The 12,683-nt window shown below is 34.5% G+C and overlaps 1 protein-coding gene across 1 annotated transcript in view; it reads right to left on the reverse strand.

Annotated features, from left to right (window-relative positions):
* The window catches only part of LOC145291995 (putative aconitate hydratase, mitochondrial), a 100,620-nt gene that overhangs the window by 15,129 nt on the left and 72,808 nt on the right, over window positions 1-12,683 (reverse strand). Inside the window, exon 16 of the mRNA XM_080137972.1 lies at window positions 7,129-7,334. Within this exon, the coding sequence (XP_079994098.1) occupies window positions 7,129-7,334 (206 nt within the window). The remainder of the gene's footprint in view (window positions 1-7,128; window positions 7,335-12,683) is intronic.

Below are 12,683 nucleotides of genomic sequence, written 5' to 3' on the forward strand. Positions count from 1 at the left end.
TAAAATAATTTGATTCGATATAAAAACTATTTAATGCAAGAAATCCATATGAAGTTCAATATTTCTTTCCATTAAAAAATTACTCTATTCCATAAAAATTGAAGGCAAGATAACATTTTGTAATTACCACTTACCATGATGTATTGCTAGAGACCTTTTTTCTTCTAAAGTTAATTCTTTTAGGATTTTTATCATATTTTCCATCTATTATTCTATTTTCCATCATGTCATTCAATATTGGGAAGAAACTTATATTCAAAACTTCAAGTTCAGGTCTATTTCATACTATCTACAATAATTGCTAACAACAATTGAATGATGAATATTCGGTCAAGGACTCAAAAAAAAAAAAAAAAAAAATTTGAAAACAATATTTGACGACCAAAGGGATTCAAGAAAAAAAAAACATGCGGATATTCGAAAGAAATTCAGGGAAAATCCGAAACTTCACAAGTATTTATTTTTCAAAAGTTCGGTGAAGAACGGGAAAAACTACTTGTCTATGTTGGGAGGAAAAAAACAGCATTCGAGCATAAAAACCCACAAACATGGGATAAAGAAGACTTCGAAAAAGAACAACAATTCTTGCCGAAAAAAGGATTTTACAAAGACCTCGTCAAAAGCCTTATCTTGCTGTTAAAAAAGCTACTAAAAGTGTAAACTACGAGTTGAAACAGAACTCATAGGACAATTGAGTGGAGAATTATTACTACTGAATTAACGAGACAAAGTTTTCAGTAAATACAAAAAAAAAAAAAAAAACTTTTTTTCCCCATCTCTATAAATTACAAGTAATATTGATAAAAAGCATGTCCCACTAATCCATCTTATAGTTAAAAGGCATTAGCGTTGGGAAAAGGAAAAAAAAACTCACGTAAATACAGTAAGGAAATGAAAGTATATCTTATTTTATTGGCTAAAGCGAGTATTCGCACAAATAAAAAAATATGTCGGATTTTGCTCCAATTAAAATAAACTTTTCACTGGTCAACAGGACTGCATATCGAAGAAGAATAAAACAACGATTTCGCTAAGCACAGCAAATAAAGTGTTAACGAGAAAAGGACATTCTTTTTCGCACAGAAATCAAAAAGAATAACCAATATTAAATAAATTCTATAAACTCTCTTTCACAGATAAGTAACTAATTCTTTTTAAGGAAAAAAGAGGAAAAAAAAATGTAGGATCAACAAGGAATTGAACCCAGTACCTACACATTACGAAAATTGAAAAATGACAAACGAAATCTACTGTTTTCTGTATAAATGCAAACGCTGAATTATTTTCTCAGGAAAATTGCCACACGAGGAAATAAATATATGAAAGAAATATGCATTAAATAAACAGGTACGAATTTTGCAAAAGTTTTTTTTTTCTATAGAGTTGGTACTGTAGGAAAAGTAAATTAACGAATTGTGGTGCTTCTGAAAAAACTCATTTTGTCATATTAAGTAATAATAATAAAATTAGAAAAAAAAAAAAAAAAAAAAGGAGGATTTTGCAAAACAGATTTTGGAAATGGTAAAATTCCAACAAAGTCAACAATTAGAACTGGAAAAAAGATTCCGATGAGAGCAATTGGTAATACAGGAGACACAAGTAGTAATACAGAAACAAAACGACGAAATGCAACTGACAATAAAAAAACATTGAAGAGAAGCAGTTAAATTTAATGAAATATTTTGAGGGAAAACAGGGAAGAGAAAAGAAAGAAACGAACAAATATTGGAATTTAAAAAAATACATTTAGAGCAACAAAACCAGTCAGATAAAAAAATGGATTTGATAACGCAAGTTTTAGTAAATAAGGACATTGGAGACCTGCTATGAACATAACAAATTCATGGATTATATTTTACCAAGAAAAACCAACGAATTGTCATTTGACAAGGCAGTCAAACTTTTAATGGAGTTAAACTGTCCAAAAAGAAGCATTTTTCATAGAAGATGAAAATGAATGAATCTTACACGTAAGGAGAGTCAGGACTATATGACTTTTGTGTCTATAGTTAATAAGCACTGTGACGATTTCAAATTGTTGTCATTAATGGCAGACAATTTCAAATGCTTAATATTCACACAAAGTTTGATAACTACAAAAGACGCCGATATGACGTTGTGCTCTAAATAAATTGGAATTAGAACCTGATTTGACGCTTCAGAAACTGGCTGAAGATTGTCAGCAGTTTATGGCAATGAAGCAAGATTCCCGAAACATAGAGGAAGCAGGTAGCGCTCACATTAAAAAAATATGCTTCAAAACTAAAGGACACCCACCCACCAGCAATTACCAATGAAGAGGCAAAAAGAACCCTTTACAAAATTATCAGGATAGACAAAATCCTAGGACCCCTTGTAGCAAATGTGGAGGACCTCATGGGTACAATGCATGTCAGTACCAAAGGAAAATAATATGTGACCTATGCAAGCGAGCAGGGCACAAGGCCTCATATTGCAGAACAAAAGCAGCAAAAAAAAGAGCTACACAAAAACTGCAAAAATGGACCCTTCAGCAACAGAGAACATAAGGAAATATGTTATGGTGAGAATCAAAAATAAAGAAGTAAAACTGCAACTTGATTCAGGGTTAGATTTATCAATTATAAATTTTCACACATGGAAGAGAATATGACAAAGACGAATAAAATCACAGGATCAGTAACTGGTGAAAAAATAAAGTTTGAGGGTGAGCTAGTTATTAATGTGTCACTAAAAAGAACGACAAAAAAAAGCTAAAAGTGTTCGTTCTAAGGAATGCAAGGAACTTATTCGGGACCGATTTGATTCAGGAATTTGAATTATGGGACTCACCAATGAGTGATTTTTCTCACAAAGTTGAAAACCTAACGGCCGAAGCTGACAAACTCAAAAATGATCTCAAAAAATCTTTCCCAAGTGTTTTCTGAAAAGCTTGGATGCTGCACAAAAATAAAGGCGAGATTCGAATAGCTGGATGAAGCAAAACAATAGTCAAAAAGTCACAGAGTGTACCATTCGCTGCGAGGGAAAAAAATTGAAGAAGAATTGGAAAGACTAGTTAAACACTGGGTTTTAACCCCTATTAACTATAGTGAGTGGGCAGCCCCCACCGTATACGTGAAAAAAAATCTAAAGAGATTAGGCTATGTACAAACTTCTCTAGCGGATTGAATGCGGCGCTCAAGGACCATCACTATTCGCTACCAAACCCAGGTGAAGTATTGACTTAGTTAAATGGTGGAAAAAATAGACTTAAGCGAGGCGTACCTACAAATACCAGTAGAGGAAGATAGCTTGAAACTTTTGTGTATCTCAACACACAAAGGACTTTATAAATTTAATAGTTTAGCATTTGGTATAAAAGTAGTACCTGCAATTTTCCAACAGGTAATCGATACTTTGCTAAACGGTTTGGATTTCGCAATAGGTTATCTGGACGATATTGTTATGCATAGTCAAAATGTTGAACAACATAGAGATCATGCATTTCAAGTGTTTGACAGAATAAAAGAATACGGCTTCACATTGAAGAAAGAAAAATGCAAATTTTTTTAGGAATGAATTAAATACCTGGGTCATATCATAGATAAGGACGGGAGGAAACCCGATCTAGACAGGTCCAAGCTATAAAAGACATGCCAGAATCTCACAATGTAACTACATTGCAGAGTTTTTTAGGGCTCGCGAACAATTATCAAAGAACATGCATGAATTATGGGTGCCATTGAATGTAAAAAAAAGGACAAAAAATGGGACTGGACGCCGGAGAGCGTTTAAGAAATTAAAAGAAGTATTAACGTCAGATTTATCACTGACTCATTTCAATCCGAAACCAGAGATTATTGTTGCAATGACGCAAGTTCTTATGGGATCAGGGCGTGCATTCTACACAAGATGCCTGATGGGACTACTAAACCGATCGCCAATGCATCAAGAACTTTACTGCCTGCTAAGAAGAATTACTCCCAAATAGAAAAGAAAGCACTGGGGATCATATTCGAGGTCACAAAATTCCACTGATTTTTACATGGCTGTAAATTTTCTACTGAATTACGACTTCAGTATGGAATTTCTTACATCTGCGAAGTTAAATCATGTGGACGGATTGTCGCGATTAATCCCGAAATCAAGGGAACTGCTGGAAGACACAGTAATAGCATCACTACAAAGTGAAAAGGACTATACACAAATACTATGTAATATGATTAAGGAACTACCAGTCACTTTGGAAGATATAATAAGGGAGGCTGAAGAAGATAATTTCATCAAAGAAATGAAACAAAAAATTAAATCGGATGAATTGGCGGCGGAAGCTTATTCTATGTGCAATGAGGTACTGTTGTACTGGGAAAGAGTAGTAATCCCAGCTACACTACAAAAGAAAATTTTAAAGGATTTCCATACGGGGCACCCTGGAGCTACGTGAATGAAGAGCCTCATGAGGTCTTATGTTTACCGGAAGAGTATGGACACTGATACAGAAGGCACGGTAAAGTTGTGTAAGGGATGCGCATTGGCTGCAAAAGCGTCTCCAATACAATTTAGCCCGTGGCCTAAAGTGGACCATTCATGGCAAAGAATTACGCCAAATGAAAGTGCTCCAGCAAAGATGTTGCCAGCAGTTAATGTTCGCAACGAAAATTAGGCTGGTCTTCGAGAAACTTTTGCCCCAATAGGTGAAACCGCCAAATACTATATTTCCTAAAAAGAGGTATTTACCTAGTGAAAAGGTATTTTTCCAAGTACACAAAAATAATAGTACAATGTGGGAACTATGAAAGGTCCAGAAAAGGATCGGTCAGATGGTCTACATTATCGAAGGTCCAAGATTTACTCACAAGAAACATTTAAACCAAATTTGGAAACGTGTCACAGATGACGAAAGACAACTTCTTGTTGAACAAGAAAAGGTAATGGACCAGATATATGACACGTTTGACTTGGTAACACAACAAGCATCCGGACAACGGCAGTCCTCCAGAAAAAGGAAAATGACCGACCCGATAAGAGATCAACCCCAGAAAAAAGAGCTATACGATCATTCCAGGGGAATGAAAAGCACGGGAGAGGGGTGTTGTGGGGTACAAATCACCCCTATTTGCGAACTAAGTGGAATCAACCAGTCGTATGAATACCACTGGTTTCAGAGACTAAATGGAGACATTCTCACCATGTTTAACCGCATGCTACAAACATGTTCCTCTCATACCACTTCAGTGGCTCCTGTATTCTTTATGATAAATACATATATTTTATACACTTTACACTACTTGTGGTTTCTTTCATTTGTAACCCTAGCACGGGTCTGCAACACATACCATGTGCATAAATTCTCAACTATATTTAAACATTTTTTTAAATATCAATACACACACATATATACAGTTAAGTATATTTATATATACATATAAGCATTAACATTTTTATATATATGTATGTACAGAATTCACTCCTAGTCGATCATTATGAATTTTGAAACACAACAACTAGGCACAAGGGTTATATTTAAATATATTATGTTTTATGCATAGGATGAGAGTAGAAGTCCTTTATAAATATTCAGATAGAATTTCCGATTTTTATGAAATCTTAAAAATACCTATTAAATATCAATAATATAATCAATTATTAAATCATTTCTCTCTGATAGGCTCATAAGAGTAGTGGTTGATGGGTAGAAATCAGAAGCTCTCAGTATTAATACTGGAGTCCCTCAGGGGTCCACCCTGGGCCCAACTCTCTTCCTGATCTATATTAATGATCTTCCAAATCACATCTTTACATCATTCGTAGACATTTATGCTGATGACACTACTATCTATGGTAGCACATATAAGACTGTAAATGACCAAGTTCTCCCTGATTCTCTCTCCTCTGATCTTAAGCAAGTGGTACAATGGGGAAAGAGGTGGCTTGTTACTTTTAATGCATCTAAAACCAAGCTTTTATCTTTACATCATCAACGCTTTGATCCCCATCTGGCATCAATTGAAATGCTTAGCTCTCGTCTTGGGGAGGCCTCATGTTTTGACAAGCTTCTGGGCTTGACCCTTACTCCTGATCTTAAATGGAACAGATACATTAAATCCGTTGCCAAGACTGCTGGAAAATGGTGGGATCCTTTTATCGATCCAGTAGATATCTTACTGCTGATGTAATTCTCTATCTATATAAGAGCAAGGTACGTTCAAGGATGGAGTACTGTTGCCACATCTGGGCAGGAGCCGCTAGAAAGAACTTATCCTGCCTTGATCGAGTTCAAAATAGACTTCGTAGTCTCGTAGGGGATGTCCTTTTCTCTTCCCTGCAACTTCTTTCTCACAGAAGAGATGTTTCAACTTTGTCTCTGCTTTATCGTTATTTTCATGGCAAGTGCTCGGCTGAGCTCCAATCTATGGTCCTTGCAAGACTTTCACAAGAAACACCCGTCTAGCAGTAAACACTATCACTAATTTCCCTCACTCTTTATCTGTGCCTAAACCTAAACGTGGATTCCATGAGCAAAGCTTCTTTCTTAGAAGTGCACGCCTGTGACATTATCTTCCGTTTTCCTGCTTTCCAGCTGACTACAATATGGTTGTGTTCAAGTCTAACGTAAACAAGTTTTTGATGAACCGTTCCATATAAATTAACAAATTTACCAAACTTCCATCAACGTAATCATTAACAATTACTATATTGTCCAATTTCCACTGTCCACTCTTTAACCCTTATCCTCAAGTAGCCTCTTGGCCTTGATAAGTGGGGATGCTTATGTAAAAATTTTTTAAAAAATCCCTTAAATTTAAGTTTTTTTTTTTTTATTTTTTTAAAAGTTTTTGAATGTCATAATATAAGCACAAAAATTTCAAATATTTCAGATTTTCATTAAATTTGATTTATATTCATTAGACACCAATTAAGCAAAATTTTCTAAATTTCAATTTCTTCTTATAACTTCTTCAGCTTTATTTTATTTAGTATACAAATGTTTTCATTTGTTTAGGTCAGTGAACGTTAAAAATATATTGGATAAAGTTCCAGGAGGAAACCATCAATAATTATTTCATAACATAACCATTAAAAAGATTTTAATGGACAAAAATAAAAATCTTTACACAGTTCAAGTGTGTCAAAGTGTGTATGGGGCGTGGGGGGAAAAAAACCTACTTTGATGAGTACTAGCAAATCTTTCAGATCTTTTCCATTCCACTTATCAAAAGGAGTGAGGAGTTGTAATCGCATACTCTTTGGATCAACATCAACTTTCAACCCAGTTGCATCAGCAGGAGGGGCTTGGTAGGTGTCTTCACCAGGGTCAAAACCTCGGGAAGGAAGCTCATCTCCACTTGGAGGCAACAGCTTGAATTTCTCACCTTAAACGAACAAAAAAATTTAACAATTAACATGTTCACCATCTTCTGATCATTTTTCTTTCACTTAATCACGTATTACATTTTCAGGTTATATATATTTTTTTAAATTGATTGTTCAGTTTGTTACAGGAAGATTCAGTTTTGTTATATAAGTTAAATGTAAAATGGTCATTCTATTTGATTTTTTAACTGGTATTTTGACCAAACAGATCTTGCTTGTATACACAGCAAAATTCTGCACAGGATAAAAGAATAACTTCAAAAATAATTTTGCAAAAACGTTAGATAGATTTTGTTATGAAACAAATATGAAAGTACGAAAACATCAAATAAACTCGCCTGCTCAAAATTCTGAAATGCACTAATGTAGGCAATGAACAGGTTTTGGCTGTCATTTGCATTTTCTTTGATATGATTAACTAATCAAAATAGATGATTAACCAATGAAAAAAGCTGTGTAAGATTAAAAAGCGTTTTTTACTAAAGGAAATATCAGACATTGATTAGAATTTATATAAAGATTAAAATATTTTGTAAATAATTGGCTATTCAGAATGAAATATTGATTTTGTAGGAGAGAATGTATCAATGTGAAAATACTTGAATTTGATTAACTTAATTTTATATATTAGATTTAACATAGCAAATTGAACATTTTTATCTGTATAAATTAAACAGTAAGTTTAAAGAATTTTTTTATAATTTGAGAATTTGGTTTTCAGTTGATATAATAATCCAAAGATCTTACTTTTTTTTTTTAAATTCATTTTCACCCCAAACAAGACACATTGCCACTTTGATGTAGGTGGCTACTATTAGGGGCATAAGCTACAGGGGTACTATGTGGAGAGTTGAGCAGCTAGATGTCGGTTCACGTTACACTTAAACTTCTGCATGTCAGTACAGTTGGGGAAGCAGGAACCCAGAAGGGAATTCCAAAGTCTAGCAGTTCTAGGGAAGAAACTACTGGAGTAAAAGGCTCTTTTACATCTAGGGATCTCTACTGTGAAGGGGTGGGATTTGTCGAGTTTGTCGGGGATATTTACATCGAGGGGGTACAAGTGCTTGCAGTTCGTCGGAGCATTCACCGTTAAAGTACTTGGAGAAAAGGCAGAGAGATGCTACATTTCGTCGATGGAACAGAGGCTGAAGTTTAGATGACAGTTCAAGACCTATCAGTTTGGCAACTCTCTTTTATACCTTGTCTAGGAGCAAGAGATTAGTAGCAGATGCACCACCCAAATATGACAACAGTACTCCATACATAGGCGAATGGTGGTCTTATAAAAGTACAGGATACTTTCGGGCATTAGTAGCTTTCTAGCACGGTAGAGAGAACCTACCTTCTTCGCAGTGGTCCTGGCAATGCTCTCAATGTAATTGTTCCAACTCATATTTCCTGTGAACATTAGGCTGAGGAGTTTAAAAGATGTACTTTCAGATGAAGTCATTGGCCATAGCTATTGGTGGTAGGGAAGGTTTCTTGTAATTATTGAAGGAAACAAGTTTAGCCTTGGCAGCATTGAATGTGACCATCCATTTTTGTCCCTATTCCACTACGGATTGGAGGTCATCCTCTAGTGTTTCTGCCATTTTCTTTTTTGTTTTCCTGTCGTGTCTGTTATAGAGCGTGGTGTCATTAGCATATATACCCATGTGACAGACAATTTTGTCAGGGAGGTCATATTAGGAATAATAGAGGTTCAAGGATAGACCCCTGAGGCACTCCCGCATTTATATCATATTGTTTAGATGTATAACTGTCGAGGGCAACCTATATTTTTCTCTTATCTAAGAAGGATTTAATTATGTTAAGTATTCTTCCAGTGATACCGTATGATCTGATTTTCCTGAGAAGACCTTCATGCCATACTCTGTCAAAAGCCTTAGATATATCTAGAGTTACCGCTCTACTCTCCCCTGCTTTGTCCAGTCAATGGTATATATGTTCAGAGATTACAGTTAGGATGTCTGCTGTGGAACGGGCTTGCCTAAATCCATATTGTTGGTCGGTCAGAAGTTTAGCATCTGTAAGGTGATGGACTAGAGCTTGGTTAATTATGGACTCAAATATTTTGGCGAAAAGTAGAAGGAGGCTAATGGGGCGATAATTTACTGGGTCAGTTGTTTCGCCATAATTCTTGAAAACTGGTACCACAGAAGCAGTTTTCCAGCAGGCAGGAAAGCAAGATTCATTAAGGCATTTGTTGTAAAGTTTGGAGAGAACTGGAGCTACTTCGGCGGAACACCTTTTTAATAGTACAGTCGGGATAAAATCAGGTCCACAGGATTTTGAAGTGTCAAGATTTTTTTATGATAGCATGCGCCTGAGAAGGGGTGATTTTCAGATCGTCTAGTGTGGTGTCTGTCCGCAAAGTCTGGGAGGGGGTGGTCAGCTGGGTCCAGTGTTGAGTTGAAGGCAAACCAACTGGCAAGCATGTTAGCCTTCTCGGTTGCTGAGCAAACAACCTTAGTATTGTTGGATAGTGGGAGAATTGTTGATTGCCCATTATTTACTACACTGTTGTAGATTTTCCAGAAGTCACGAGTTCCTAATTTCTGTGCTTCAATGCGTTTTTTGGTTGGTTTCAGTATATTCTTTCTTAGCTGTCTATTTTTTTCTTACAGTTCCTTCTGGCTTCTATATACTTCTGTCTGTTTGAACTGGACTTATGTCGGTTAAATCTGCGGTACGGATGCTGCCTTTGCACAATGGCAGCTGCACAAGTCGAAGTAAACCATTGGGGAGAGTGGGGCTTGCTATAAAATTTCCGCATGGGAACATATGCTTCAATTGCTGTTTTGAACCATTCAGTGGTCTCATTTCCGCACTGTTTAGTAGGAAGTGAAAAGATATTTCACCATGGGGCATCTCTGATGAGATCCCTGATGGCTTCCCAGTCAGCCTTTTTATATCTCATTGTTTTAAGCAATGGCTCTTCAGTTTTGGGTCTAGAGTTTAGGGCAATTTCAACTATTATTATTGCATGATCAGCGTTCCCAAGTGGCTGTGGGCATTCGTAACACAATCATCGGGAACTGTTGTTAGAAACAGATCTAGAAGTGATGCGTGTTGTTCTTGCTGGTCTGGGAAATGGGTTGGAAACGTAACCATCTGTGATAGGGAATGAGATATAGCGAAGCTATATGTTGTGCTACCAGCTGCGTCTGTGTAAGTAGAAAATCCAAGCCAGTTGCTGTGGTGGACATTGAAGTCACCAAATACATGCACTTGTGCGCTAATGTCAAGGGAGAGTGCTGTATCTATGCTGTCAGAGACTTTGTTTGTTAGGGTAGTCCTGGGTCGAGGGAGAGCGGTAGAGGAAATTTGCTCCAAATTGTTTAATTGATATAATAATCCAAAGATCTTACTTCCCCCAAATTGTTTAAACTGTTAGAGTCTTTGTGAAAATAAATGGGAGGTGGGGGGCATATTACATATACCCAAATTAAAATTGAACAAGTTGGTTGAAAGAATTGTAATAAAGTATCAACTTGACAAAGAAATCTACAATAACTTTACATTAACAGAAAAAGGTGTTAATCTACAAATTTGACATTATTAACAGTATTAGTAATAGTATCATTATCATTATATGTATCTTCGCAATAACCAAGCAAATCTTTATGATTTAAAATATAAACATTGTTTGATAGAGGGAAAGCATAGAAAATGGTTAACAAAGCTTTTTTTAAAAGAAAGTAACATTATTATTTAGAAACTCATTCTTAACATTGAAGAGGAGACTTTGTTAACTATTTTGTTCCTACACTGTCTTTTATTTTGCATACCAAACTTTGACTATTTTCAGTTGTTTATAAAAAATTCAGTGCTTATTCAGAATTACATGTAATAAAAAAAGCAAAAATACAGACATTTTTATGATGTATGTACTCATCAGGGAACAGATGTCATATTTCAAAAATTACATAAATTAATCAAGTAGTTTTTTGGGTTTTTTTTTTTTAATAAGAAAATCAAATTTTATGAATAAGCAAGGAGGGACCCACAGACACCATGTTATTTTAGAATGTGTTAAAATTCAAAGGTCAACAATTCAATTTGACTATCATAATTTATGGACCATGCTATTTATTATTTTTAATTGCTAAAAATCATAAAATTTGATTTCCTTAATTAAAAAAAAATACTTGATCATGTTACGTGATTTTTTGAATATGCCATCTTTGTTCCCTGTCAAGTACATACATCATAAAGATTTTTCTTTATTCTTGTCTTTTTTATGTCTAATTCTAAATTAAAAAATTCAAATAGCATTTTGTCAACTACGGACAAACTAATGCAATTCGGTTTTGTTTTAAAAGAGAAATACATTTTTAGTGATTTCACAGTTTTTAATTACAAGAAAAACATTTGAGTAAAAAATATTCAGAAAAATCAACTTGTACAATATACATACACCCGACCCACCATATCTTTTAAATTTGTGTAAATATATGTAGATATTACATGGGAGCGGTTTTGAGTAATGCAAAATTTTTTTTAAAAAGGAAACAAATCTCTAACATTTAGAGATTTAAAAAGAATTGGAATCAGTAATTGTATTGGAATTTAGAAAAATGTTCAACTTGTCCCATCACTAAGAGGATAAAAATATATATTTATGATAAAATCAAATGTCATGTAGACAAAAAGGAAAAGCAATTAAACACAGAAAGAAATGTTTTATTGTTTTTCCTACTTGCAAGCAAGCGGTCTTTAATTTTGTTTGTACAACACTTCATAAGTTGATTTTCAACAAAGATCAAACCTCCTTATTGTATATAAATAACTATGCCACTCAGATACTGCATAATAATAGATTCTAATGTCTATTCAATAAGTAATTATGGTGCTACATGAAATTTAGAGGATTAAAATGTTATTTGAAAATCTTAGATGATAGGATAAAATTCATAAAAGATTATCTTTTTTTCTTTTTTGGCTGTTGTGTTAAATACAACATTGCTATATAATACATGTATATATAACACTTTTGTCCATCAAATTTACATAACTTCAGGAATAAACAAAAAATTATTATTACTGTAGTAATCTATTAGAGTTATGTTGCTTTGTTTTGGTTTTCACTTTAATATTATGATATAACAAAGGCATATGTGAGGTATTCACTCCTCCCCTTCATAGAATTTGTAAGCACAACCTAAAGAAAGCGTTTATAATTATGTTTATTTATCTTTCATTTAATTTTAATATGACAATATGTTTTCTTTTTATATTCTACAGATTTTGTAAGTGCAACAAAACAAGTTATTAGTCAAGGATGTCATAACCCAGGAACTTGCTGTACATAATATAGCGTGCGCATACACACACACGCACTTCAT

This window comes from Euprymna scolopes, chromosome 13, assembly GCF_053919585.1.
Source record: "Euprymna scolopes isolate OS-2025 chromosome 13, ASM5391958v1, whole genome shotgun sequence".
NCBI lineage: Eukaryota > Metazoa > Mollusca > Cephalopoda > Sepiida > Sepiolidae > Euprymna > Euprymna scolopes.